General features: G+C 41.7%; 1 protein-coding gene across 1 annotated transcript; it reads right to left on the bottom strand.

Moving 5' to 3' along the window:
• Positions 1-154: 154 nt before the first annotated feature.
• On the bottom strand, positions 155-27275 carry LOC140575434 (P2Y purinoceptor 3). The gene is made up of 2 exons (XM_072695749.1): positions 27001-27275; positions 155-4837 (listed from the first exon to the last, which is right to left on the bottom strand). Exon 2 carries the CDS (start codon positions 4808-4810, stop codon positions 3845-3847), a length of 966 nt encoding a protein of 321 aa, XP_072551850.1. The 5' UTR covers positions 4811-4837; positions 27001-27275; the 3' UTR covers positions 155-3844.
• Between the last annotated feature and the right edge of the window lie 310 nt (positions 27276-27585).

Below are 27585 nucleotides of genomic sequence, written 5' to 3'. Positions count from 1 at the left end.
CTGACTATGTTTATTTGGGTTTATTCTAATGTTATATAGAGTTTTACAGGTAGACACACTCACTGACCACTGACTTTATGTTTATTTGGGTTTGTTCTAATGTTATATAGAGTTTTACAGATAGACACACTCACTGACCACTGACTTGGTGCTTATTTTTGGTTTATTTCAGTTTATTTATGTTATATAGTTTTACAGGTAGACAATTAGACTGCTGAGATTCCTAATTTGACAAAACACACAAGACACAGAAGGGCACAAACCTTTAGAATTAGATTTATTGCTTTGTAATTGAGTAGATTTTGCAATACTGCGCAGTAAAAGTCGAAACACAAGAGCAAATGAAGACAGTAACTGCAGACGTGACGCAGGCCTGCGATGCAGCTTCACTCAAGTAATAAAACAATTAGGCCTGTTCTCTATAACACATTCACTTTGAGCGGTTTACATGTATGCACAGCACACATAAGAAGCAAACACACATGCTGAGATGTGTTCCTCTAGCTGTAACCTTTACAACTTCACAACACACACAGTTCAGCTTTACACGTAAACGTCACATTCTTGCAGGCTGAGAAAGAAGATCGCCCAGTGTGTTGGCGATCAGCTGGGTGCAGCGTTGACTACATTTAGCCTTCCCTTCACAAACGCCCCTCCAGCAGCTACTGGTATAGGTCATCTCGTACATTCTCACACTCCCGGTCCTTGGCATTGTTCACCCCTGTTTATGTGACATGTGTACATATATAATTTACCTTAATCTTTGCAAATGCTGTGATTTATGATTTATTCATTTCACCGGACACGTCACTTGACAGGTATGCCAAAACAAATGGATTGCAGCGTGTATATACACAAAGTTTCGGTTTAAAACACTGGCAGTGAAAAGGAAATGCTCAGATGCAGAGATGCTACAGTTTGTTTTGCTTTATATACAATAATAACTAGATTATATTATTTTTTTTTATCAATTTAATATTTCAATGATTCCGGGAGCAACAGTAAGTTAAATAATATTTGTTTTTCCATAATTTGTTGAAATTCTCCCTTTTTTTCCCAATCTGGTACTGTCTAGACCACCCATTTGTAGCTCCCGCTAGCACTAGCAATGCTCCTGACACTAGGAGGGTAAGGACTCCAGCCACCGCCTCTTTTCCAACTGCCGCCGATGTGACACTGTCGGGCAGCCGACACACTCAGAGGGGAGCGCGGGGTCCTCGGCTCCACGGCACCAACCAACCGACACGTGTGCCGGCGAACAACGCTTAAGAGTGATGGGTGAAGACAGCACAGCCAATTGTGCTCTCTCAGACTCCGGCCTCTGATGGCAAAGCATCACCCCAGGCCGCAGTGTTGCCACATTAGACCGCTGAGACACTCAGACTGCTGGAGTTTTTTTTTTATGTTATTCCAACTAGGACAGTGGTTCTCAAACTGGTCATCAGGGAAATTTCGGACATTCTTAAGGAACAACTTGAGTTGCTGAGTATTTGTAAGACACCCACCACCAGTGCATTGGAATCACGCTACACATTTATCTGACTTTACTGAACTGAAGATCCTGAAGAAAACTGAAGAAAAGGTCTTTTGACCAAACTTTTGACCAGTAGCTTAGATCAAGAACCATAACAAAGAACATGTGAGAATTTCGAGAATCTGGACTGCACATGCAGTGATGGAGTGGGTTGAGGAGTGAGGAACCTCAGATTATGGCCTGGAAACATCATCACCAGATTTAAACCCCACTGAGAGCTTGAAGGACTGTGTTGGGAGACGTGTGGAAAACATCAACACTGAACATGTGTAATCAACATATACATCAGTCATCAGACCGGCGGTCAGATCTTCTAAGGCACTTCAGGACAACACAAAAACGTTTGATTTCTGATATATTACACAGACAGATTCATATATCCTGGACCACGTCTTCATGGACACACTATAATTCCAACACTTGGCACACGCTTCACTGCGCAACAGGCCTACTTCATCCCTTCAGCTGTGTTTTCTCATGATATAAATACTCCCCTTAAACAGAGCTTGAGAAACCGCTTCTGTGGTGTCTGAAATATTGCTCCCAGCATAAATACTTTCCCTTTAAACTGGTACAAGTCGGAAGCAGCTAACCACAGTTTACTGTACAGGAATAACAGCTGCACCGCTGCCGGGAATGAAGCCTGACTTGCCAGAGAGCTCCACCTAGTGGCTGAAATCAGTCAGTTCTGTTTAAAGATACTATTCACATGGCTTTGGTGCAGTTCTTCATACTTCATCAGCTGGCGTCACCAGCATCATTCAGGCCAGAGCAGCATCTGCTGACCATCACAAGTCATGTAACAATGAAAGGTGCTGGCTCAATATGAAACTATGTTAATTGAAAGAACCGTCTGAATGCATAAATGGTTCTCCACAAGAAAAAAAAAAAATGGTGCCCTGTTTGTTTATATTATCTTATTTGATGCCACTGAAGAACCACTTTTGGTTGCCTAACAATCTTTTAATGGATGGTTCTTTAAAGAGTGTGAACATCCGTTTTAAAGTTTAAAGAACCTCAGTATTAGAACCTTTAGTACTGGTATAGAATCTTCATAGGGTTAGGGTTCTTTATAAAAAACATGATAACTGAAAGAACCACTGAAATGCATAAATGATTCCATACAAGAAAAGCTTCTTGTACGGGAACCTTTTTAAAGTTTAAAGAATCTGCACAACATAAGGTAAAGGTTCTAAGAAGAACCCTTAGCATTGGTATGGAACTTGTAGACTACATTAAAAATATTTTTTAAAAATATTGTTCTTTACATAGAAGCATGATAACTGAAAGAACCATTTAAATGCATAAACAGTTTTCACAAAGGAAAAAAAAAAACTCTTATCGGTGATTCTTTACAGAACCATTACAAAATAGAACCCCTTTGCCTAGCAATGGCACAGAAGAACCCCTTTTAGTGTGCTTGAAAATATCTTAATGGATGGTAATGTAATGTTTGATGTATGAAAGAAAAACCTTGCAAATCTAAATGTAAAGGTTCTATGAATAACTTTCAAAAGTGCTATAGAACCTTTGTTTTACCCTAAAGTTTGTTTAATAGGACTATGATAACTGAATATCTCAATGCACAAATGGTTCTTTGGCTGCTTAAATGGTTCTTGGAAAACTTCGGAAAGCTCCTGTAGAGGGTTATTTGTTTATTTCACAAAAAACAGACCCCCTTTTACTCAAACTGCCTTAGCGTGATGCCACTGGAGAACCATATTTCAGTGGAACCACTGAGAAAAACCAAGTACTTAATTCACCTTCAAGATCTACTGTTCCTAGTGGCCACAGAGTGAACTGCACCTTTGTGTACTGTTGCAGTTTGTGTACTTTTATATTTCGTCTTCAACCAGGACTCTCATGTCCGGCATTATCTTAGAGTAAAGGTATCTGTGGACTATATTAGCCTATATACGTTAGCTGCGGATATTATGTATGAACAGCAAAGCACTTTTGGATTAGCGCTGCTGCTAAAGGCCACAAATGTAAAGGTAGATCAATATATCACTTCACGGCAAAAATCGGATCTATACAGTTTGCACTCTTTTAGATGACCAGCAAAGACATGTTTGGTGTCTGAAGTTTGCTTCATTAGTTTTAACATAAAGCTACGAGGACAATGTAGCTTATAAGCTACCAGTTACCCGCGTTGAGGTGTTCAGTAATCTCTAATAGATTTGATTTAATTAGCTACTAATTAGCTACATTAGCCAACGTAGCTCCAGTGCAAAACTAAAGAACGAACTGCCCCTCTTGGCTGATCAATTCATTTTAAGATGAGATCTTGATTTTTGCCAAACTATTGCTTTATCTCTTGTCTCTAAGAGTGGTGATCTTCAGCAGGAAGGTCCGTGTGCCTCGTCTGAACTTGTATTGTGTGAAGTAGAAGAGGATGGGGTCCAGCACGCTGTTCATGCTGGCGAAGGGCCTGGTGCTCTTGTAGACCACAGCCAGGAGGTTCCTCAGCTCGCAGGGCGCTGTGGGAATGGTCCGAACCAGCAGGTAGAGTGTTTTGGTCACATGGAACGGCAGGAAGCTAATGGCAAACACCAGCACCACGATGACGATCATCCTAACTGCTTGGCTCTTCTTTTCTTCTGCCGCTTCGCCTCTGGCCTCCGCTGGGCGGCATAGGACCCGTGCCATGCTACAGTACAGTCCCACGATGACGAGGAAGGGCAGCAAGAAGCCCAGGCAAGTCAGGGCCAAGCCGTAGGGGAAATACTGGGCGGAGCGTTCTGGCACGCTAAGGTCATAGCAAACCGTGCGATTTCTTTGGACCCCGGTGGCTGCAAACTCGAAAGTCGGTGCGACTAGCAAGGCTACGATTAGCCAGACACATGCACAGACCACCCAGGCTAGTCTCCGGCCTCCCTTCCTAGGCCACTGGGCCAGTGGGTAGCAGATACCCAGGTAGCGCTGTAAGCTAATGCAGGTGAGGAAAAAAATGCTACCATGAAGGTTGCTGTAGAACTGGAAGCGAACTAGCCGGCAAGCGAAGTCTCCAAAAGGCCAGTAGTCCCAGCTAGCATAGTTATAGATAAGCAGGGGCAGTGAGCAGACGTACAGGAAGTCGGCCACCGCCAGGTTCAGCATGTAGATGTTGTTGCGGCTCAGAGCCCGGCGCTTGCTCCATATCTGCAGGATGACGGCAAAGTTGAGGGGGAGGCCGACGATAAAGACGCCGCTGTAGACGATGGGAAGGAGGAAGCGCTTGAAGTCCTCATTGTAGGTGCAGGAGGGGAGAACGGCTGGAGACGAGGAGTTGTCCATCTGCTCAGTGACTGACCACTTCACATTCTGAGAATAACACAGAGAATAAAAGAAACAGTTAGCATACACGCTAGGTCCACTGCTATTATTAAAATGATAATACCTGAAGCTTCTGGACCGTATCTGCATAATTAAAGTATAAAAAGCAGGTGTATCTGTGTATGCCCACCGGGGTCCCACCAGGGTCAGTAATGGGACCAGGAGGGGTTAAACATGGACCCCATCTGGGTTGTACCCTGCAACATGGGGCTTAGATTGGACCCATGTGAGATTAAGGTGGGCTTTAACAATGAGGTCCATTTAGAAAGTCCAACTGGGTCCCACTAACAACACATATGTACAACCCACTCAGAACCCATGCCCACCTAGAACCCACCTAGCCCACATGCAGAAATATTGCTATGCCTCAAAGATCCTTTTTACTTCCAGTACTACATAGAACCCACTTTGCCTAGAGTGCAGGCAAAACATTCTGGACACCAAACATGTAATGGCTGAGGGACATTTGAGGCAAATTGTGTAAATTACCATAGAACATGTGTGGAGAAATCATCATCCCTGCCAGAGCAACACCCCCTGTGAATGAGAAGAACCTTATAAAGGTTTAAACAACCAATTTAAAGGTTCTTCACACTCATATTTACCTCACATATGGTTTCTAAGCGAAGCAAAAGCGGTTCTTCTATGGCTGGGATGAGCAATTCTGGTCCTGGTGGGCCGGATTCCTGCACAGATTTTCTTTCGCTTTTCTTGCTTAAGCACACCTGGTTCAACTCACCTGTTAATTGCCAGGTTTAGTAGGACTATTTGCCCCGTTGCCCACCCTTGTTCTATGGCATCACCCAGAGAACCGTTGGTGGCATGTTTATTTTTCAGAGTATGGCAACAGGCTCGCATTGTATTTTAGACTGCAAATAAAGATTTCCGGGGGGTTGCCAATCTCTGCAGCAACAGAAGGACTACAGACTGTATAATGGACCTATAAGGTACGTAGAGCTCTAATCTACACCAATAAAAGTATGACACTACCTTCTTACCTTCTGCTCCTAAACGCATTACCAAGCTGGATTAGAAGAACTTCTTTTGTCCAAGCAGCTTTTAACTCAATCCCAGGCTCTGGACACTGATTTATGCGGTAGGCCAGTGGTGTAATTGTCTTTGGCACACACACCAAAGGCTCAGGCCATGTACATGAATCCCACTAATCACAGTCTGGACCAGCCGAACACGTTCTAATTCCCTCTGTGAGTTTCAATTAGCTAAAACCTGGCAACACAAAGCCTGACTTAGAATTCCCTTGGCCGGGTTTTATTTTTTGGGGTTGTGTGTGTGTCTGTGTGTGAGAGAATGTGAGAGAGTATCTGTATTCCCACAGTTTAATTAGAAGGACAGAATCTGTTCTTTTCCTTCAGACTCCATCACTGTGTGAATGTTTGATCTGGCCTGAAAACCATCTGATAAATCAGATCCTAACGTTTGACATATTTCACAAAGAATAGAAACAAAGATTATGATGACTTTCTGTCTGATAATAATGCGACCAATAATAATAACTGCGTTCTGCATTAATGCGTACTGCAAAGCATTGCACAGCACCCTTCAAAAGGCACAATGAGACACCCAACAAGTAACACCCAACCAACCATGTGGGATACCACAGCAACCACTTGGCAACATCTGAGCAACCACCTGCAACACCCTAGCAGCCACTAAGTAACATCATGACAACCTGCTGAAATACCATTGCAATTACCTTGCCACACTAAAGCACCCATCTTGGATTCACTTAGCAAGACCATAGCAACCACCAGGGATACCATAGCAACCAGCTATCATCCACTTAGCAACATCATAGCAACTACTAGGGATACCATAGACATCACAACAGCCAACTTGGATACCTGGTAACCACTTAGCAACACCATAGCAACCAGCTGGGATACAATGCTAACCATAATAATATTATATATTATTATTATTTTATTTTAATATAATAATATAAAATATTTATAATTATTAAACAATTTACATGTGACAAAAATATCACTAATACTTCTACTACTAATAATATTATTATGAATGCTAATTGATTGTATAAATAATAATAATAATAATAATAATAGCATCCACACAGCACCACTGGAGCTCACACTTGGATAAGAACTGCAACTTCCAGTTCTGTTAAGACAGCTAACAGATGCCCGCACTGGCTAGCATAGCACTGAGTGATGGGGGGAGAGGGAGGGCCATACCACCCATTCAGAGAGAGCAGTAATGGTAAGTATCCCCGCCTGTCACACAGGAGGCCGAGGGTTCAATTCCATGATGGGGAGAACAACTTTGGGAGCAGTGATGGCTCAGCGATGGCTGCCCACTACACTGTGTGCGTGTGTTCACTGCATGGATGGGTTAAAAGCAGAGGCCAAATTCCATCTGTGTCAAACACAAATGGTGAACATGGATCTCTTTTCTTGGTTTCATTGGGAATCAAACCTGCTCAGCATCTTTTATTTTAAATCTCAAACTAAAAAAATACAGAAATACCACAATAAAATTCTACGGCCTAAATGAGATCGGAAACAGTCTCAGGTAACTGGACATAGGATTTGAATCTGGATTTAACACCTGTTGAGCTCCTAATATCTAATCCCCAAGAACACCATTCAGACATCACTCCAGAGAGGAGCTGTTTAGAAGCATATCTGGGTTAAAACTGGATGCGTTTCAAATGTGTGTGTGAGACAGTACATAAAGTGTGCCAGGAAGTGTCAGCACTCAATATTGCTTCCTGTGGAGACTCTAGTCTAATTATACACACGGAGGAGACGGACGGACCACGTTTCAAGCAGTAAACTGACCTCAGCACATTATTAGAAGACTGCCTCATTGATTCTGACATACACACACACACACACACACACACACACACACACGGCACAAAACAGTGGTGGTGAATGAGCCAGGTGTCTGCATGACTACAGCACAACAGTCCATTTATGTACTATACAAACTTGTCATTTTAACCTACACGTGTCTTCTGGGTTTTATTGGTAATACTAATGATGTTAAAATGATGCCTTACAACAACCTGCACCCTCCGCTATAAATTTTTATATATATTTCTAAAGACATTTTAGGCCAAAATCTTTTGTTTCTTAAAAATAGACTTTCAGCATCAGACAGTATATTCATAACTATTTAGTGTAAGAGCTGTCTGTGAGGGAGCCTTTAGAGGTACTAAACTCCTGATCAGACGTCAGTTTCCATTCATTACCACTGTTAAGAATTCTGATTTTCTTTTTTTTTTTTTTTAGACCAGAATGCTTCACACCAATCCCACTCTGACTTTGTCGACATCTTATCCATTTAAGTAGATGCAGAAGTATTTGACAAATTGGTTGCTTAATGGCAAGACAACAGTTCCAGTTTGTTTGTAGTAGTCACACTGAGTCACTAGAGGGCAGTGAAGTCTGTGAATAGGTAATAAAGAAACACTGGCCACTGGTCAGACTCATAGCTCAAATTTCTAAGTTTGGGCACCCTGGTCAAATCTGGTTGATTTTCTAAATGTAAATAAACAAACAGATGGGTGTCAAAACCTTAGACAAGGAATCTATAGAGAGACTGTCAAAGCAAGACCGTCTTTTGCTAAGTTTATAGTTACAGACTGTCGCTCATGTGTAGCTCATGTTTAGCAGCCCCCTCTACCCCATCCATCACTGGTCAGTTTCTGACCCCAGGACCTCTGCTGAGGTCGTCGTGATATAATTGGGGTGAGGGATCATTTTCAGCACAGCAGTGACCATAACATGGTAGTTGGTCATGGCTGTCAGTGCTAGGCTAGGAGTGGACCACAAGTTGAGACTGAGAAGACAGGAAGGCAGTGTGTTTCCAGTGTTTAGTGCCTAGTGTGTTTAACAGTTAATGAGCTTGTGGAGCTGTTGTTGCACCTAGACACTTCCAAAAGCCGTCCTGATAGAGCACCTTTTGCTGAGGAAAGGTTAGAGAAGCAGATGTGGGACTTTTTGGGGTTGCAAAGGGGTGGAACATTTTCGATAAGTTTCCAGTAAATTACCGGTAAATTTACATGGGAACTTTGGAAATATTCCAAGATGTAAACGTTTTTTGAGAACTTTTTTATATTTCTTTTTAGGAAATATTGGATAATTTAAAGGAACTAGATCATACACCATCATCAATGTAGCGTTTACAGCAGACATGAAGGCATAACAATACAAATAAATTTACCTTCAGGTGTCTAGAAATCATCTGGACATATGCTGTACATGTGATGGAGGAATGAACAGTGCATGCAGGGGCTGTGGTCTCAATAGCCCTTCAGTGCTTAACGTGCCATGTGCCTGGGATTGAGGAGCAGCTTTGCTATTCAACTGTTTTGGTATCATATCTAATTATTTTAGCCAAAATTATGCTTCAGTATATTTTTTTACCAACTATATATAATTTCTCACCTCTTAGCTTTGAATATTCCCATTTTATTCCCATTAATTCCCGTTATTTCCCATAATTACCTGTTAATTCTCATTAATTCCCATGGTAAGTTTCCCAACTTTCCCAGAAAGAATTCTCAGAATTTTCCAACCCTAGTACCTTTACTGAAGCTCTTATCCAGAGCTCTTTTATTTGAATCATGTTACACAGTCTTGAATAAGGTCTCTTATTGGTGTAGTTTAGGGAACATGAAGGAGGGTGATGTGAATATATCAATCACACACACAAGTCCTGTGTGTAGAAACATCATATCACAGTTCTGGCAGTGGGACGGTGAGGAAATGCCACATTTTGTCACTGAGCTCTTCAGTACGTCGCTGTTTGTATACGGAGATTGTATGCTTATGTATTTGATACAGATCCTAACAATGGGTGTGACAGAGTACATCCAAAATCAACTATTTAAAAGGGTGTCCACATACTTTTGTCAATACAGGGCATGTCTATGTGTACCTTTATTGACATTACACTTGTACAGTACAGCCTGTACAGAAAGCATTTTAGTAATATCAAATATATTAAAGGAGCATCTGTGTGAACTACTGAGCGTTACCATGTGTTTCATGGAGGGAAAATATGATGAGTAGTTGCCTATAGGTATAGTAATGGTGCAAAAAGTTTTCATTTCACTCCAGTTCTCTTGAATCTCAGCCACGGACATCATGTGTAGGTGCGATGGATCGCTTACAAACCAATAGGGAGTCAGAATGGTATATGTTTATACTTATCATCCAACCACAATCAAATCCACACTTTCTGGACTGTGAGACTTATCTGGATATGGTTTTTCTTTCAATGACAAGCCGGAATGAAAACATATGGAAATGAAATAGGAGTAACGAGGCTATTTTTAAAATGTAATGAATAGAAAGTACAGATAATTACGTGAAAATTAGAAGTAGAAGTAAAAAGTTGGCAAAAATAATAATTATTCCAGTAAAGTATAAATAACCAAAATTTCTATTCTATTCTATTTCTAAGTAAGGTAACAAAGAATTTGTACCTCAGTACTTGACACCTCTGAGTTTAACGTTTATTGAATGCTTGATTTGCAATACCGTCTACCGCTGTGATATTCGCTGTGAGATGGTATGACGGTACGGGAAAAAAATGGATATCGTCTAACCCTACACTGTCCGTTGTCAAATTTATCAGTAAAGATAAATAGAATGGGAATAAATGAAACCCAACCCCATCCTGTGAAGATCGGAGATGATTCATACTGTTCTGATTGACTGAACCCACCTACTCCAACTGTGCTGACGCAGGAGACTCGCAAACACAATAGGCTTTCGCATCTGGGCATGACCGCGGAGCTCACTGGCACTCTCCACTCTCCCCTTTCTGAACAACGGACATCTCACCCCCCACCATGACACACCCAGATTGCGCAACGACAGCCCTCTATCCGAGCCTCTGTGTGTTCATCTGCCCACATTTCCGAGTGTGTGACGGCATTTCCACACATTTTACTGGTCAGCGTCAGCTTTCTCTAAGCACACAGTTTCCTCACAGTGCTGCGTTTCCCGTGTCTAGACAGGTTTGAGGGCAGAAGGCAGGGCTGTGCAGAAGGTAAAGTCTGAAAAATGTGAGCAGACCAGCTTCTAAAGCACATAAACACTGATAACTATGGTAGTGGGTGAGCATGTGTGAGTGTGTTTTGGAGAGTGTGGTGTCATTTAGAAGAGAACCTAAAAGGGCTTGTAAACATTCAGGCTGCTTTTTATGGTCATATGGACAGCCACTTGGCTCTGAGATCTGTCCAAAAACAATTACTGATATGATCATCAGTGTTGCATGTAAAGACCCCACGATAGAGTTCTTTGGAAGGCAGAGTGATGTGTTTTTTTTATTGTTATCAGTTCAAAATGTGAGTTCAGCAGCCGTGTATCACTCAGCAAAAGCTGAGAACCAAATAAAAGATATGAACAGACCAGTAACTTCAAGGTTATTGGCTCCAGGATCATCAGCATTACCACTGAAAGACCTCCAACCTTTTTATTAAACATCTCAAATGATTTTAACACTGAAAGTGAAGAATGCTGATCTTACAGGCTTTTAAAAAAAGACATTGCCAAATAAGGTTCTTTGCGCCACATCATAGTAAAACGACTTTTGGTTCCCTAAAAGAAAGCTTTCAATGGATGGCTCAGTTTTGTAAATGAGATGTGAGAGTGTGAACAACCTTAAATTTGAATCCCTTGAATTTGTACAGAACCTTTGATTGAAGGTTTAGTAGCGAGTGTGAGAGAGTATGACGGTGTGTGAGAGGTTTAGTAGAGAGTGTGAGAGAGTATGACGGTGTGTGAGAGGTTTAGTAGCGAGTGTGAGAGAGTATGATGGTGTGTGAGAGGTTTGTTAGCGAGTGTGAGAGAGTATGATGGTGTGTATGAGAGGTTTAGTAGCGAGTGTGAGAGAGTATGATGGTGTGTGAGAGGTTTGTTAGCGAGTGTGAGAGAGTATGATGGTGTGTATGAGAGGTTTAGTAGCGAGTGTGAGAGAGTATGATGGTGTGTATGAGAGATTTGTTATAGAGTGTAAGAGAGTATGATGGTGTGTGAGAGGTTTAGTAGCGAGTGTGAGAGAGTATGATGGTGTGTGAGAGGTTTAGTAGAGAGTGTGAGAGAGTATGACGGTGTGTGAGAGGTTTAGTAGCGAGTGTGAGAGAGTATGATGGTGTGTATGAGAGGTTTAGTAGCGAGTGTGAGAGAGTATGATGGTGTGTGAGAGGTTTGTTAGAGAGTGTGAGAGAGTATGATGGTGTGTGAGAGGTTTGTTAGAGAGTGTGAGAGAGTATGATGGTGTGTGAGAGGTTTAGTAGAGAGTGTGAGAGAGCATGATGGTGTGTAAGAGGTTTAGTAGCGAGTGTGAGAGAGTATGATGGTGTGTGAGAGGTTTGTTAGCGAGTGTGAGAGAGTATGATGGTGTGTGAGAGGTTTGTTAGAGAGTGTGAGAGAGTATGATGGTGTGTGAGAGGTTTGTTAGCGAGTGTGAGAGAGTATGATGGTGTTTGTGAGAGGTTTAGTAGCGAGTGTGAGAGAGTATGATGGTGTTTGTGAGAGGTTTAGTAGAGAGTGTGAGAGAGTATGATGGTGTGTGAGAGGTTTAGTAAGCGAGTGTGAGAGAGTATGATGGTGTGTGAGAGGTTTGTTAGCGAGTGTGAGAGAGTATGATGGTGTTTGTGAGAGGTTTAGTAGAGAGTGTGAGAGAGTATGATGGTGTGTGAGAGGTTTAGTAGAGAGTGTGAGAGAGTATGATGGTGTGTGAGAGGTTTAGTAAGCGAGTGTGAGAGAGTATGATGGTGTTTGTGAGAGGTTTAGTAGAGAGTGTGAGAAAGTATGATGGTGTTTGTGAGAGGTTTAGTAGAGAGTGTGAGAGAGTATGATGGTGTTTGTGAGAGGTTTAGTAGAGAGTGTGAGAGAGTATGATGTGTGTAAGAGGTTTGTTAGCAAGTGTGAGAGAGTATGATGGTGTGTAAGAGGTTTGTTAGCGAGTGTGAGAGAGTATGATGGTGTTTTATTTTTATCAACGAGATGTAAGATTATAAAGCACTTTTTCAAAGCTTCAATCCCCACACAATGTAAACATTTAAGAGGAATTCTTAAACGGGTACAGAACCAAATAAAGATTACCATTATTATTATTATTATTATTATTGCATTGACTCAAAAAGTAACAGTCTACATGTATGGAACGTGTGCACAGATCCATTATTTTGGTATATGAGGCTATATATAAGGTTATTATATCAGAACATGGACAGCACCAGTCACTGGAATATCACATGCATACTAAAATGGTGTAGTAAAGGTTCACCCTGTTGACTACTTCATAATATCTAATTCCACTGTTTATTATTAACACAGATAATAGTATGACAGAACTTTCCCCACCAATCTACAAGACAAATGAATGATAAACAGAAATGTTACCAAGTGTTTACAGAAAATGTAGTTTGCCACTTTGTGGTCACCTATAGTCAGCGCTGAGGATTTTGGAAAACAAACATTGGGCTGAACCTGGAACACTGAACAAGAATGTTTAGTTTAACCTACAGATGATAAAATAAACATCATATCTGATTTCATGCAATAGCAGAAAGAGTTCTATCGCATCCATTTCATCAGCTTGGAAGAATGCAAACGCAGGGAGAGCTACCATAGGTCACAAAGGTTGCAGGTGCAACTGCAACCAGCTGCTCTTGCTAACCACCAAGACGAGGCGTAGTTCCTCTCGAACATGCCTAAACTCTTTCACATTCATAATCAACCTGTTCTCGTTTAAAGTCTCTCACATTCTCAATCAAGACGAGAATGATGATGTGTGTGAGTGGTTTAGTAGTGAGTGTGAGAGAGTATGATGGTGTGTATGAGAGGTTTAGTAGTGAGTGTGAGAGAGTATGATGGTGTGTATGAGAGGTTTAGTAGAGAGTGTAAGAGAGTATGATGGTGTGTATGAGAGGTTTAGTAGCGAGTGTAAGAGAGTATGATGGTGTGTGAGAGGTTTAGTAGAGAGTGTGAGAGAGTATGATGGTGTGTATGAGAGGTTTGTTAGCGAGTGTGAGAGAGTATGATGGTGTGTATGAGAGGTTTGTTAGCGAGTGTGAGAGAGTATGATGGTGTGTATGAGAAGTTTGTTAGAGAGTGTGAGAGAGTATGATGGTGTGTATGAGAGGTTTAGTAGCGAGTGTGAGAGAGTATGATGGTGTGTGAGAGGTTTAGTAGCGAGTGTGAGAGAGTATGATGGTGTGTGAGAGGTTTAGTAGCGAGTGTGAGAGAGTATGATGGTGTGTGAGAGGTTTAGTAGCGAGTGTGAGAGAGTATGATGGTGTGTGAGAGGTTTGTTAGCGAGTGTAAGAGAGTATGATGGTGTGTAAGAGGTTTGTTAGAGAGTGTGAGAGAGTATGATGGTGTGTGTGAGAGGTTTAGTAGCGAGTGTGAGAGAGTATGATGGTGTGTATGAGAGGTTTGTTAGCGAGTGTGAGAGAGTATGATGGTGTGTAAGAGGTTTGTTAGAGAGTGTGAGAGAGTATGATGGTGTGTGTGAGAGGTTTAGTAGCGAGTGTGAGAGAGTATGATGGTGTGTATGAGAGGTTTAGTAGTGAGTGTGAGAGAGTATGATGGTGTGTATGAGAGGTTTAGTAGAGAGTGTGAGAGAGTATGATGGTGTGTATGAGAGGTTTAGTAGTGAGTGTGAGAGAGTATGATGGTGTGTATGAGAGGTTTAGTAGAGAGTGTGAGAGAGTATGATGGTGTGTATGAGAGGTTTAGTAGCGAGTGTGAGAGAGTATGATGGTGTGTATGAGAGGTTTAGTAGCGAGTGTAAGAGAGTATGATGGTGTGTAAGAGGTTTGTTAGCGAGTGTGAGAGAGTATGATGGTGTGTGAGAGGTTTGTTAGCGAGTGTGAGAGAGTATGATGGTGTGTATGAGAGGTTTAGTAGAGAGTGTGAGAGAGTATGATGGTGTGTATGAGAGGTTTAGTAGCGAGTGTGAGAGAGTATGATGGTGTGTGAGAGGTTTAGTAGCGAGTGTAAGAGAGTATGATGGTGTGTATGAGAGGTTTAGTAGCGAGTGTAAGAGAGTATGATGGTGTGTATGAGAGGTTTAGTAGCGAGTGTGAGAGAGTATGATGGTGTATGAGAGATTTGTTATAGAGTGTAAGAGAGTATGATGGTGTGTGAGAGGTTTAGTAGCGAGTGTGAGAGAGTATGATGGTGTGTGAGAGGTTTGTTAGAGAGTGTGAGAGAGTATGATGGTGTGTGAGAGGTTTAGTAGCGAGTGTGAGAGAGTATGATGGTGTGTGAGAGGTTTGTTAGAGAGTGTGAGAGAGTATGATGGTGTGTGAGAGGTTTGTTAGAGAGTGTGAGAGAGTATGATGGTGTGTGAGAGGTTTAGTAGAGAGTGTGAGAGAGTATGATGGTGTGTAAGAGGTTTAGTAGCGAGTGTGAGAGAGTATGATGGTGTGTATGAGAGGTTTAGTAGCGAGTGTGAGAGAGTATGATGGTGTGTATGAGAGGTTTAGTAGCGAGTGTGAGAGAGTATGATGGTGTGTATGAGAGGTTTAGTAGCGAGTGTGAGAGAGTATGATGGTGTGTGTGAGAGGTTTAGTAGCGAGTGTGAGAGAGTATGATGGTGTGTATGAGAGGTTTAGTAGTGAGTGTGAGAGAGTATGATGGTGTGTGTGAGAGGTTTAGTAGCGAGTGTGAGAGAGTATGATGGTGTGTATGAGAGGTTTAGTAGTGAGTGTGAGAGAGTATGATGGTGTGTATGAGAGGTTTAGTAGTGAGTGTGAGAGAGTATGATGGTGTGTATGAGAGGTTTGTTAGTGAGTGTGAGAGAGTATGATGGTGTGTATGAGAGGTTTGTTAGTGAGTGTGAGAGAGTATGATGGTGTGTATGAGAGGTAAGTTTGAATATTGGTTTGAAGGGCTTCTCATAAAACTGCTGTAGATTTATTGCTGCATTTAAAAAGCAGCAGGCTGTTTTTGCAGCTGAGTTTCCGTATATGGGCTGTCTGGACTGGGAAGAGAACAGTTCAACGGGGTTTGCAAAATTTGGTTTGTGTGACATAAAAACCACTGAACCACTGGTCATATTTCTCAACGTTTCTTTGTGTTTACCTTCTACGCAGCCCTGCTTCCTCTCCACAAACTCTCCACAAACCTTACTTCACAAACCTGTCTAGACTTGGACTGAACAGCGGCACTGCTTGGGCTGATAATTCATAGGATTTAGTAACATTCAAAAGAAAAATGCATGCGGGGAAAAAACGGATCAGGGTTGGAACACTTTTGTGTACTAGAAGGAGTGATGGCCGCAATCTCAAAAAATATCATTCACCAAGAACACCAATCCGAAATCCAGCTTAAACCTAGATTTCATATATGCAAATTCAGAGGTCTATGGGTCTTATATACAGTCTTAAGCAAAAGGAATGTCGATTTCTTTAATTGAAACATAGCAAACACAGCCTCTGAAGCTACTCTAACATAAGCTAATACTTTCAGCAAGTTCTAATGCACAGTTGTATAGATCCCAATCACTGTCTATACAAAACCCACTGGGCATCTTACAGAGTCAGGACCAAGCAACACCTCATTTAGAGAAAGTCACAACTTTCTATTACTTAAAGACTTTCCCCATGATTCTTTGCAGAAGGCCTCTAGTTCTTAGATATTCTAGGGTCATCTTACCTCACAGCTTGTTTAAAGTCTATCCACAAATTTCTATTGTGAGAACCATTCCCAAAGCTTCAGTTGTTTTGGCAATGTTACCAGTGCCACTGGCAGCAACACAACCTCACACATGAGCAATCCACCCCCATGCTTCACAGTTGGCAAGGTGTTCTTTTCAGGGTCGTTTCCGAACGTGGCTAAAGAGTTCTGTTTTGACTTTGACATCACTCCACAGCACTTGTTTCCATCTTATAAGTGTTGTCTAGCTGTAGATGTTATGTAGCATACTTCCAACAAGGTGGCAGGTAAGATTTCTTAGATCTTACAATGTTTCCATTAAGATGATGTTTACGTAAGCAGTGCTGCACAGTCGAATAGTGCATCATCCACTTGACTTGGCAATCATGTGGGTGTTTTGATCTGCCTGTCCTACCAGCATTTTTTACTTTGGTCTTTCAGATCTCATCTTGACCTCCACAGTTCCCCTGAACTGCCATTTCCTAATAGTCCAAAACCACCAGCTGAAATCACTTCCGTTGTCTTGTGGGCATCGATTACTTTCGTTTTCAGATATTCAGGCCGTTGCTTAGAGGAGCCCCTAGTTGATAAGTGTTAGCACAAGGTTTAAAGAGTTAGAAAATGTAGAAAGCTTGGGAAGTTCATTCAGCTGACAGCTCCTAATTACAATTGGCGACTGACCTGATTTGCTAATCAAGGCCTGAGACCTTGTCAGAAGTAAGTCTGAACATTTGCAATGCTTAGGGTGACTGTAACTTTCATACATTTGTATATGATAATAATAATCCTACATCAGCATCATAATTAGAAATGATATATGGTGACTTTAAGATGATTTAACTTGTCAAGATATCATTTCTTAAAGCGATGATTGCTGTATGTACTGGTCCCGCCCTATGTACAGAGCTGCCGAGCACCAAAGCGAGAGATGTTTATGGCTGCAAGTCAAATACTGGTTATCAACTGCCATCCGCACACTTATCCTTATCTGCAGGACCTGGATCAAGGGTCCGGCCACTGTACCAGCCTTAAACAAATGGGCTTCTGTTGTGTGTCCACTTTGTAGAGATGAATAAGGCTTTAGCATAGACATGAATCTAACCATAACCATTATATTGCAAAGTGTGTGTAAGGGTGTGTGTATGATGTGCATGGCTGTGTAATGTATGCTCAGTATTAGAGCGGACAAGACAGTTCACACTTACAGTTCTGGATAAGCTTGTGTGTTTTATAGTGTAGTGTAGTGTAGTGTGTTTGTGAGTGCCTATGTAGAGCACTGGAATGTGTTCAGACCTGCCCTGCCTGTCAAAGGTTGACAGACACCTTGCCTTCTTTTAAAATTCCGCCAGTGATGTTTGATTTAGCTAAGCTTTAGTGAAGGTAAAGCAGCTGTGTACTAATACCTTGGGTACATGTAGCTTCAACACTTTTTTTCAACTAAGCTTTCACCTAAAGAAGGATCCAAGCTACTATTTGACTATTAAAAATAGTCAAAACTATTTGAGTGCTGATAAATGCTGGCATCACAACAAGGAGACATTAAGTGGATGCATCACTTGGCTTTATGTTTAGTTGTTTTTGTGTGTCGCTGTCAAAGATCTCAATTTTTTTGTCATTGCTCACTTTTGACATAAAAAAACTGGCGGTTGTTCTTTACATGACTTCAATTGAAAGTTAAAGAAAACTATTTCCCTCTCCTGTAAAGTTGTCATTCTGTTCAACAGTGACGATATCCACCATCAATATCAGCAGGTCTCCACCTTCTCAGCACATTTGAAAAATGCTGATTGGAGGTTTTGATAACAAGAGTGTAGAGGTGGGGACTAGTCACTTTTTTATGTTTAACTAAACCATTATACAAGAAGTATAATTAGGTATAATTGGTATCTAAAAATAATTTTAAGTAAGAGAGTAATAAAGTCTGGTGCAGGAGAGATTACCTGCTGTGCTAGGTCTTGTCATCTGGCAAGAGCATTTTCTCCTAATATAACTCCTAAAATGTGGTATTGCGCTAATTGTAGACATAGTATATAAGAGGGGTGTAACAGTCAGAAGTCACTACTCGGTTCACACCACAGACAATGAGGCAGTCAGTTCTAGTACACAAGTAATTCCCTCTAAGAGTTTTCTTGGTCTTCCAGACATCATATTGACCTCCACAGTTCTCCTGAACTGACATTTCTTAATAATAGTCCACACTGTTCCAATCACCTTCCCCTGTCTTGTGGTCATCGATTACTTTGGTTTTCAGATCTGCAGACAAGTGCTTGGGAACCCATGGTTGATGAGTGTTAGTACAAGTTTTGAGAGTAAGAGAATTTATAAATTCTGGAAGTTCCTTAAGTTTGTTTTAGCGGACAGCTCCTAATTTCAGTTGCTGACATGCCGCAGGACAGTTTTCTACCTACTGCCTTATAGCGCCCCCTTGAGGAAGTCGGCACAGCCTGTAGTGTGTATCACAAAAACCTACACTATTACATATCCGCCTATTTAACCTACAGCTTTCTAGCCCCACTCATTCATGCTGAAGCCATATGGAGTGTTTAATACAGGGCAGCCAATCAGAACAGGTCTGATGTCCGTATATCAGTCTTGAAGGTACAGTAACAAAAAGGTTCACTAGCACACAAAGCCACACAAACAGTTGGGCCTGTTTAAGCAGCAATAAGCCAGAATTGGTATTTTTTGGAGTATTGGTATTTTTTATTGGAGTGTAATTCACTTTAACTCCACTGCAGCAAATCCAAATCATGCTTTGAGTGCCCCCTAATGGATGCATGTGAAATGCGTGAGGCGGTAGAGTAAGATTATAAGATGTTTACACAAATACGACTTGGTTAGGAAGTGTTACACAGTTCTGAAGAGAGGTCCCTTGCAGCATAACCAAAGCTCCATGGTGCAGTAGCAGCGTTCCGGCAATGACAGAGGCGCCATTCTCCCTGTTACAGTCAGTGTATCATCAACATGATTCTGAAGCTGCTATTTTAAGGTATAATTGCTGCATCATGCTGCTCTAATTTATGTGTGTAATGTGTGTACAGGATACGTGCTTGTTTCTAACAACGAGCAAAATGTGTGTGTGTGTGTGTGTGTGTGTGTTCGCATCACTTAACACTCTGACAGGTGGGAGATGACTCTGTGCAGCAGATGACAGGCTGAAGATAGCTGTGTGTGAGCCGGACCCATAGTGTGTGTCACGTGGTCGGGCCGTTCCCAATGTGAGCTTATTATAGACATAAGACAACACTAATGACCCACACTACAACCTGAACTGGCAACTGCACCTCCTCACTCAGCCCTCTGCTCTTGTTTGCTTCGGCATTTATATCGGAAAGATTTGATTAATTAGTCAAACAAAGCTGTAGTGATCTAGCACTCATGGCTGTACTCAGGGGCGCTGCCACAGATGTTGGGCCCCATAAAAAGATATGATACTGGGCCCCACAACGTTAATAATTCTGACAATATACTAAAAAAAAAACCCAAAAAACCCCAAAAGATATGTACTACAACCTGTTTATATGTTATATAAAAGTATACATACATATGAATGGTATGATTGAAATACACAACAATTTTACAAATAAAAGACATTTTTTGTATATAAGGGGATTCCTTGTATATATATATATATATATATATATATATATATATATATATTAGGTAAATAGATCATTTAACTTCTAAATAAGAAGCTGTTTAACACAGGGTTTGTAACAGCGAACGACCTCAGTAGATCTGCTTCACATACTAGCATTTTTAATTCCACGCACACACACACTTCTCTACCCTCTCCCACCCTCCAATTTTGGGGAAAAAATGTCAGTTACACGCATGAGTGCCTCTAAATTTGGACACATGTTTATATATTTGAAGAAAAAACAGATTAATCACCAGAATCTGACTGACAGAACTAATATAAGCACAGCATTCCTACCTTTCACCATTTTATCTGACTGGATTTCATTAAGTATGATTTGCTGCAAAGTTTAAATGGTGTACGTGAAGTAGAACATCAGATTTTATACGACCTGCATCTGTACAATGCCTGCAAACGTCTTTGTGATCTGAGAAGTTATATGTAAAAGTTTTATCTTTGTCATATTATATGGTGTTTTTACATGCACCCCACCCTCTGCCGAATACTGCAATGTAGCTCTTGGTGGAAAAATATGCTAAGCAATGCAAAAACAGCATCAGTTGACTGATCCTAAGGTCAATGCACTTGCACTAACCAGCACTACACTCTAATGTGAATGTTTTTAAATATGCCTGCAGCTCCTTCTCCTCCCAATCAAACCCCTGATGTTAGCAGCGGATTCTCTAAGTCCTGTAAGTTATGAGGTGGAGCCTCAATGAGCATCAAATAGCCTTGGGTACCCATGACCTTGTTGCCAGTTCACTTCCTTTAACTCTTCCTCGAAGCAGTCTAAGTAGCTACTGACCACTGCATACAGACAACACCTCCACAAGACCTGCCTGATGTTTTGGGGTGTTCAGATGCAGTTGACTAGCCATCACAATTTAGGCCTTGTCAATGTGCCTCAAATTCTTACACTTACCCAACGTTCCTGCTTCAACACATCAACTTCAAAAACCTCATACATACTCAGAAAAGAACATTTTAATGGAGATTAATGAGATGTGTGGTAATGAAGAACCTTCTAAAGAACATCACAATGTTCTAGAAAGAAGTCTTCAATTGGGAGAACCTTACGTGATGTTTTTTTGAACCTAAAAGAAGTCTCTTGTCCAAACATGGCTCATAAAAGAACCAAATTAATGAAACAAGCCTCTTGCGGCCTCTTTTGTTGAACAGTATATCACATTAATGTGACAACTGATTTGAGAAGTTGTGTAATTACAGGTGAAAAGGAGATTTGGAGCCAAAAATAGATCTTTTTTTAATCTTCACATTAAAGAGCTCATCCAGTGGGTGTGTGAAATACTCGCCACCAGAGTTTTGCTACTATGTGCTGATGGGAAGAAATTATATCTGCAATGTGCAAATTCTGCTGCAATCGTGCATCACCGTATATGGACTTCATCACAGATACATTCCCCTCTGAGACTTTAACAACAAAAGGAACAGAATTATCAGGGGATCTAGGACTTCAAATACATTCTTAAAGCCGATGGACTGTGGGACAGCGTCTGCTACACTTCTAGGGAATGACCAAACCAAGGGAAAAGCTAAACCACTCCCATGACGTGTTGATATGAAGAAACAAGGTAGTCGTCATCAGTTCAGTGTGCAGGTTACCCTACACACTGATGGTAGTGCTGGGCAATATGACCTCATCAACGCAATATCATGATTCATGAGATCATGATCAGGTCAGCTGCTCGAGCTGCTCAATTGGCTCAGTGTTTGACTTCTCCTAAAATGTCTCTGCATGAGCTGGATATCCAGGGCCTAGTCACGTTCCTTCGATGCAATGAAAGCATTGCAAGCAACTCAAAGACCCTTTCTCTGCACACTGACCAGCCTGAGTGATTTAGTGGGCCTTTGCCATCAGCATGGATCTGGTTTCTAGGGTTTCACAAAGAGGCACTGAACAAAGTGAAGATCTGAAGGTACCAGATGTCCAGTCTGAAAAGATTCTGTTTAATTTGAAAGAAAATGCAGAAAAAGACGTTATGATGAATATGATGAGTGATGTATACTGCTACTAATGACCTTGTCATAACTGTGAAGCTTAGTACAGTTACTGTGGTTACATTTATGGTATATTTTGCCGTAGGAATACAGACAGTGGTGTGTATGTACATTTCTATATGTGAATATACATGCAAATACTTTTTGCATGTTTCCTTTGTGTTATTGTCTTGTATTTAATGTTTATTTATTAATCCAAATTTCTGTTTATTTTGTAGGGTGGGAGGTTATAGTAAGTAAGCAATATCTGACATAACCTTTGATTAATAAAGAAAAAAAAAAGATCTGAAGAAACGCTGATTATTAAACTCATGTTATATAACCTGTCTGAGTGTCAGCTTGTAGTGATGTAATATGTGAGCTGGTGATTACAGAAAGCATTCATGGCAGCATTACTAATCAAACGGACTCCTTAATGAAAACAGTGGGAAGAATGATTTATAGATGAGCATTAGCTCTGCACTGCAGCGCTCCAGACATCAACACTGTTCCTGAAACCATGAAAGAGTGGGACGCGCTGAGATCAACAAAACGTCATGTTTCTGTAAATCTGCGACCGTGGCAGTACGGCTTCCATCAACTGCAACGTCCATCCTAGCTCTGATGAAACCTGGGACTGATCTGTGGTGTAAACACTCAGATAAAGACATGTCACACAAATAAGAGATGCGAGGCGAGGCGGAAACGCTGAGAATGATTTGAGGATAATAAATGAATCAGCCCTGCCAGTGGAATGAAATGTACAACCTGCTGAAGATTGCTCCTTACAATTTCACGCATTTTCTGTCTTTTCTACTCCTTACATTTAAAAAAATAGCCTCGTTACTCCTATTTCATTTCTGTACGTTTTCATTCCGGCTTGTCATTGAAAGAAAAACCATATCCAGATAAGTCTCACAGTCCGGAAAGTGTGAATTTAATCGTGGTTGGATGAGAAGTATCAGCATATACCATTCTGACTCCCTATTGGTTTGTAAGTGATCCATCGCACCTGCACACATCACGTCACACTCCAGCATGCACACAGCAGACGTATGTAGCCTAGTATGAAGACGTCTGTGGCAGAGACTCAAGAGAACAGGAGTGAAACGTCCCAACTAAGCCCCACATTTACATTCCAGTAAAGCTTATTGATCACATGCCTCTGAGGTTTGACGTTTTACTATACTATACTTATAGGCAACTACTCGTCATATTTTCCCTCCATGAAACAGGTTAATGCTCAGTAGTTCAGACAGATGCTCCTTTAATATATTTGATATTACTAAAATGCTTTTATTTTTAATTGGCAGATCTGCAGCTGGAACAGGTAGCCTAGTGCACCCCAACATTTTTCAACATTAACATTTTTGGGGAGGTGGGGTAGTGCGCTATACGCCCCTGTGGCGCGGTCTAAGCTTTCGGTCTTTGTTTTCCTTACATTACTTTTACTTTTCTACTTTGAGTAGATTTGAATCCAATACTTTTACACTTTTACTTGAGTAAAAAGCTTGAGCTGATCCTTCAACTTCAAGTCTTTTAAACCCTAGAATCTACACCTCTCCCTGAGTAATGAATGTGAATACTTTTGACCCCTTTGATCATCTCTGTCTTGCTTAAGCCTCAGACATTTAGTTTGGTTTACTCTTGACTGTTGAAGGTAGTGGTATCATCATGGACAGAGTTCTCTGAGACCTGAAACATGACATCAAATATGTGGTCTCTTTCTGATGGCAGATGCTGTACTTTGACATCAACTGTGTGCTACCTGTAGGTCCCATGATGACATTACTCATCTGGAGGTCTGCTCTTGGGCAGAACCTGCTAGGACGGCCTGACCTGGCCATGCTGGCTGTTGTTTTACGTGTTAATGATCTAGTATATGGTGGAACGGCAGATTTTTTTATTGTTCTGAGATCTTTTTAAATCCCTTCCCAGACTCTTCTGCATCTTCAACCTTCTTTCTAAAGGCCTCAGAGAGCTCTTTGGATCTGGCCATGGTGCTACCACTCACTGCAACAGTCAAGAGCAAACGAAGTGAAGAAGCTGTTTGTGTCACTGTGCCTGTGACTGATTGGCCGCCATGTACTGTGCCTCATCAAAAGGCAGTCCCAGCTGAAACACTCCTTATAACCTGAGCCGGTGGATACTGTATATATCTACTGTATATCTCTATTCTTGCTGTTTTCAAACGACATCAAACTCTTTTACTGACCAAAAAGAGAGTTTCTACGATACAGGCCCTTTAAGGAGCTATAGCACATGCAGCGGACTATACCTGGAACCAAACCAGGGGCTTGAGTCCAGCACAGTATGGTAATTCCCCTTTCCAATCACACCTAAATAGACTCAGCAGGTTTAATAAGTGTGTCAGGGTTTAGAATATTACCACACAGCTGGAGTGCATACCAAACCCCACCAAAGGAGCAAAGCATGTGACCTGGGAATGGAAATGTACTGTAAAAATAGACAAGAGTCTTGAGCAGACGTTACTGCACATCACACTGACCAAATGCTCCTCGTAGTTATAAAGCGATGACTGACGGAGGCCCATCACTCACGGGTTTATGACCGGCCGTCGGTTTATGACTAGATCATGACTGTTTGATTAATGTCCTTTGATGAGCAGTCCAAAACAACTCAGGTGGCCGAAGTAATAGGCCTACATGCTCCTACCTGTGTTACATACTGCGTTACTGCCTATAAATTGTAGGGTGTATTAATTATTATTTAAGTAAGCTTAATGCATAGTGAATAACAATCACTGAGAAAGGACACCAGGTCCCTGGATACTCTTTTAGAACCCCTACCTTTGTCTTTCCACTCACTGGCCACTTTATTAGAAACCCCTACATTCTGCTTCCATTCACTGGCCACTTTATTAGAAACCCCCACCTTGTACTTCCACTCACTGGCCACTTTATTAGAAACCCCTACCTTGTGCTCCCACTCACTGGCCACTTCATTAGAAACCCCTACTTTGTGCTCCCACTCACTGGCCACTTTTTCGGAAACCCCTACCTTGTGCTTGCACTAACTGGCCAATTTATTAGAAACCCCATATCTTGTGCTTTCACTCACTGGCCACTTTATTAGAAACCCCTATATCTGCTTCCACTCACTGGCCAATTTATTAGAAACCCCTACCTTGTGCTTGCACTAACTGGCCAATTTATTAGAAACCCCATATCTTGTGCTTCCACTCACTGGCCACTTTATTAGAAACCCCTACTTTGTGCTCCCACTCACTGGCCACTTTATTAGAAACCCCTACATTCTGCTTCCATCCACTGGCCACTTTATTAGAAACCCCCACCTTGTGCTTTCTCTCACTGGCCACTTTATTAGAAACCCCTATATCTGCTTCCACTCACTGGCCACTTTATTGGAAACCCCAACCTTGTGCTTGCACTAACTGGCCAATTTATTAGAAACCCCATATCTTGTGCTTTCACTCACTGGCCACTTTATTAGAAACCCCTACCTTGTGCTCCCACTCACTGGCCACTTTATTAGAAACCCCTAATTTGTGCTTCCACTCACTGGCCAATTTATTAGAAACCCCTACATTCTGCTTCCATCCGCTGGCCACTTTATTAGAAACCCCTACCTTGTGCTCCCACTCACTGGCCACTTTATTAGAAACCCCTACTTTGTGCTTCCACTCACTGGCCAATTTATTAGAAACCCCTACATTCTGCTTCCATCCACTGGCCACTTTATTAGAAACCCCCACCTTGTACTTCCACTCACTGGCCACTTTATTAGAAACCCCCACCTTGTGCTTTCACTCACTGGCCACTTTATTAGAAACCCCTATATCTGCTTCCACTCACTGGCCACTTTATTGGAAACCCCTACCTTGTGCTTGCACTAACTGGCCAATTTATTAGAAACCCCTACCTTGTGCTCGCACTAACTGGCCACTTTATTAGAAACCCCTATATCTGCTTCCACTCACTGGCCACTTTATTAGAAACCCCTACCTTGTGCTCCCACTCACTGGCCACTTTATTAGAAACCCCTACCTTGTGCTTGCACTAACTGGCCACTTTATTAGAAACCCCTATATCTGCTTCCACTCACTGGCCACTTTATTAGAAACCCCTACCTTGTGCTTGCACTAACTGGCCACTTTATTAGAAACCCCTACATTCTGCTTCCACTCACTGGCCACTTTATTAGAAACCCCTACCTTGTGCTTCCACTCACTGGCCACTTTATTAGAAACCCCTACCTTGTGCTTGCACTAACTGGCCACTTTATTAGAAACCCCTACATTCTGCTTCCACTCACTGGCCACTTTATTAGAAACCCCTACATTCTGCTTCCACTCACTGGCCACTTTATTAGAAACCCCTACATTCTGCTTCCACTCACTGGCCACTTTATTAGAAACCCCTACATTCTGCTTCCACTCACTGGCCACTTTATTAGAAACCCCTACCTTGTGCTTGCACTAACTGGCCACTTTATTAGAAACCCCTACCTTGTGCTTGCACTAACTGGCCACTTTATTAGAAACCCCTACTTTCTACTTTGAAACACCGGTCATTTTATTAAAACCCCCAGCTGCCAATTACATACATGTAGGTTTTGTTAATAATTCATGCTTAATAATTTGCATAACAGGGTGGTGTCGACGTAATTACAATACTAACGTACAATAACGCAATTATTATTAAATTTTACATAAAAACACTTAGAAGCACGCGCTAATAAAGGCAGTGGTGAATAACGCTGAACGCAGGGTGAATACGTCGTTTAGAAATGTACTCAGAGCAACTGAAACGTAAGCGTGTGGTAAAGTATATGAATTTAATAAATCATAAACAGTGCAGTCCTACCTCGATTTTGTCGCGCGCGGTATGTCTGTGGAGGCTGAGGTGCTGCTCTGCTCCTCTCTGCTCTCCTTCAGCTCAGAGGGAGAGTGTGTGAGGATCCTGACCCACAGTCTAAGGACTTTTCTGTATCTGTGATCCACAAGCCGGACACACACACACACACGAGCACACACACGAGCACGAGCACGCACGTGCAAGAAGAAATGGCGAAGTAAATCCACAGTGAAAACAAACACGAAGGTTGGGTTTCCTCACTGAGGAAAACCAGCGACAGACCAGACCTGTTTAAAACGCGGCTCCTCAGAAAGAGGCTGAACTGAGTGGCTGAGACAGGCAGACTGTCAGCGCGACAGGCAGTGATGGACCGTCTGAAAACTACACACAGTGGTAGAAACGTTTAAACAGCTGTGGTGGCGTAGTTTAGCGGAGTTTAAAGAAGTGGATTGGTGAGTAATTGCATTTAGGGACCGTCTGAAAAGTAGCGCCACAGGCAGTGAGGGACTGTCTCAAAACTACACACAGTGATAGAAACGTTTAAACAGCTGTGGTGGCGTAGTTTAGCGGAGTTTAAAGAAGTGGGTTGGTGAG

This window comes from Salminus brasiliensis, chromosome 13 (genome assembly GCF_030463535.1).
Source record: "Salminus brasiliensis chromosome 13, fSalBra1.hap2, whole genome shotgun sequence".
NCBI lineage: Eukaryota > Metazoa > Chordata > Actinopteri > Characiformes > Bryconidae > Salminus > Salminus brasiliensis.
Note: the sequence above shows the minus strand (reverse complement) of the source record. Positions and strands in the feature narration are given on the sequence as shown.

Bases quoted from the DNA above. Each gene is read 5' to 3' on its own strand.
- LOC140575434 (XM_072695749.1), bottom strand. From the start codon at position 4,810: ATGGACAACTCCTCGTCTCCAGCCGTTCTCCCCTCCTGCACCTACAAT.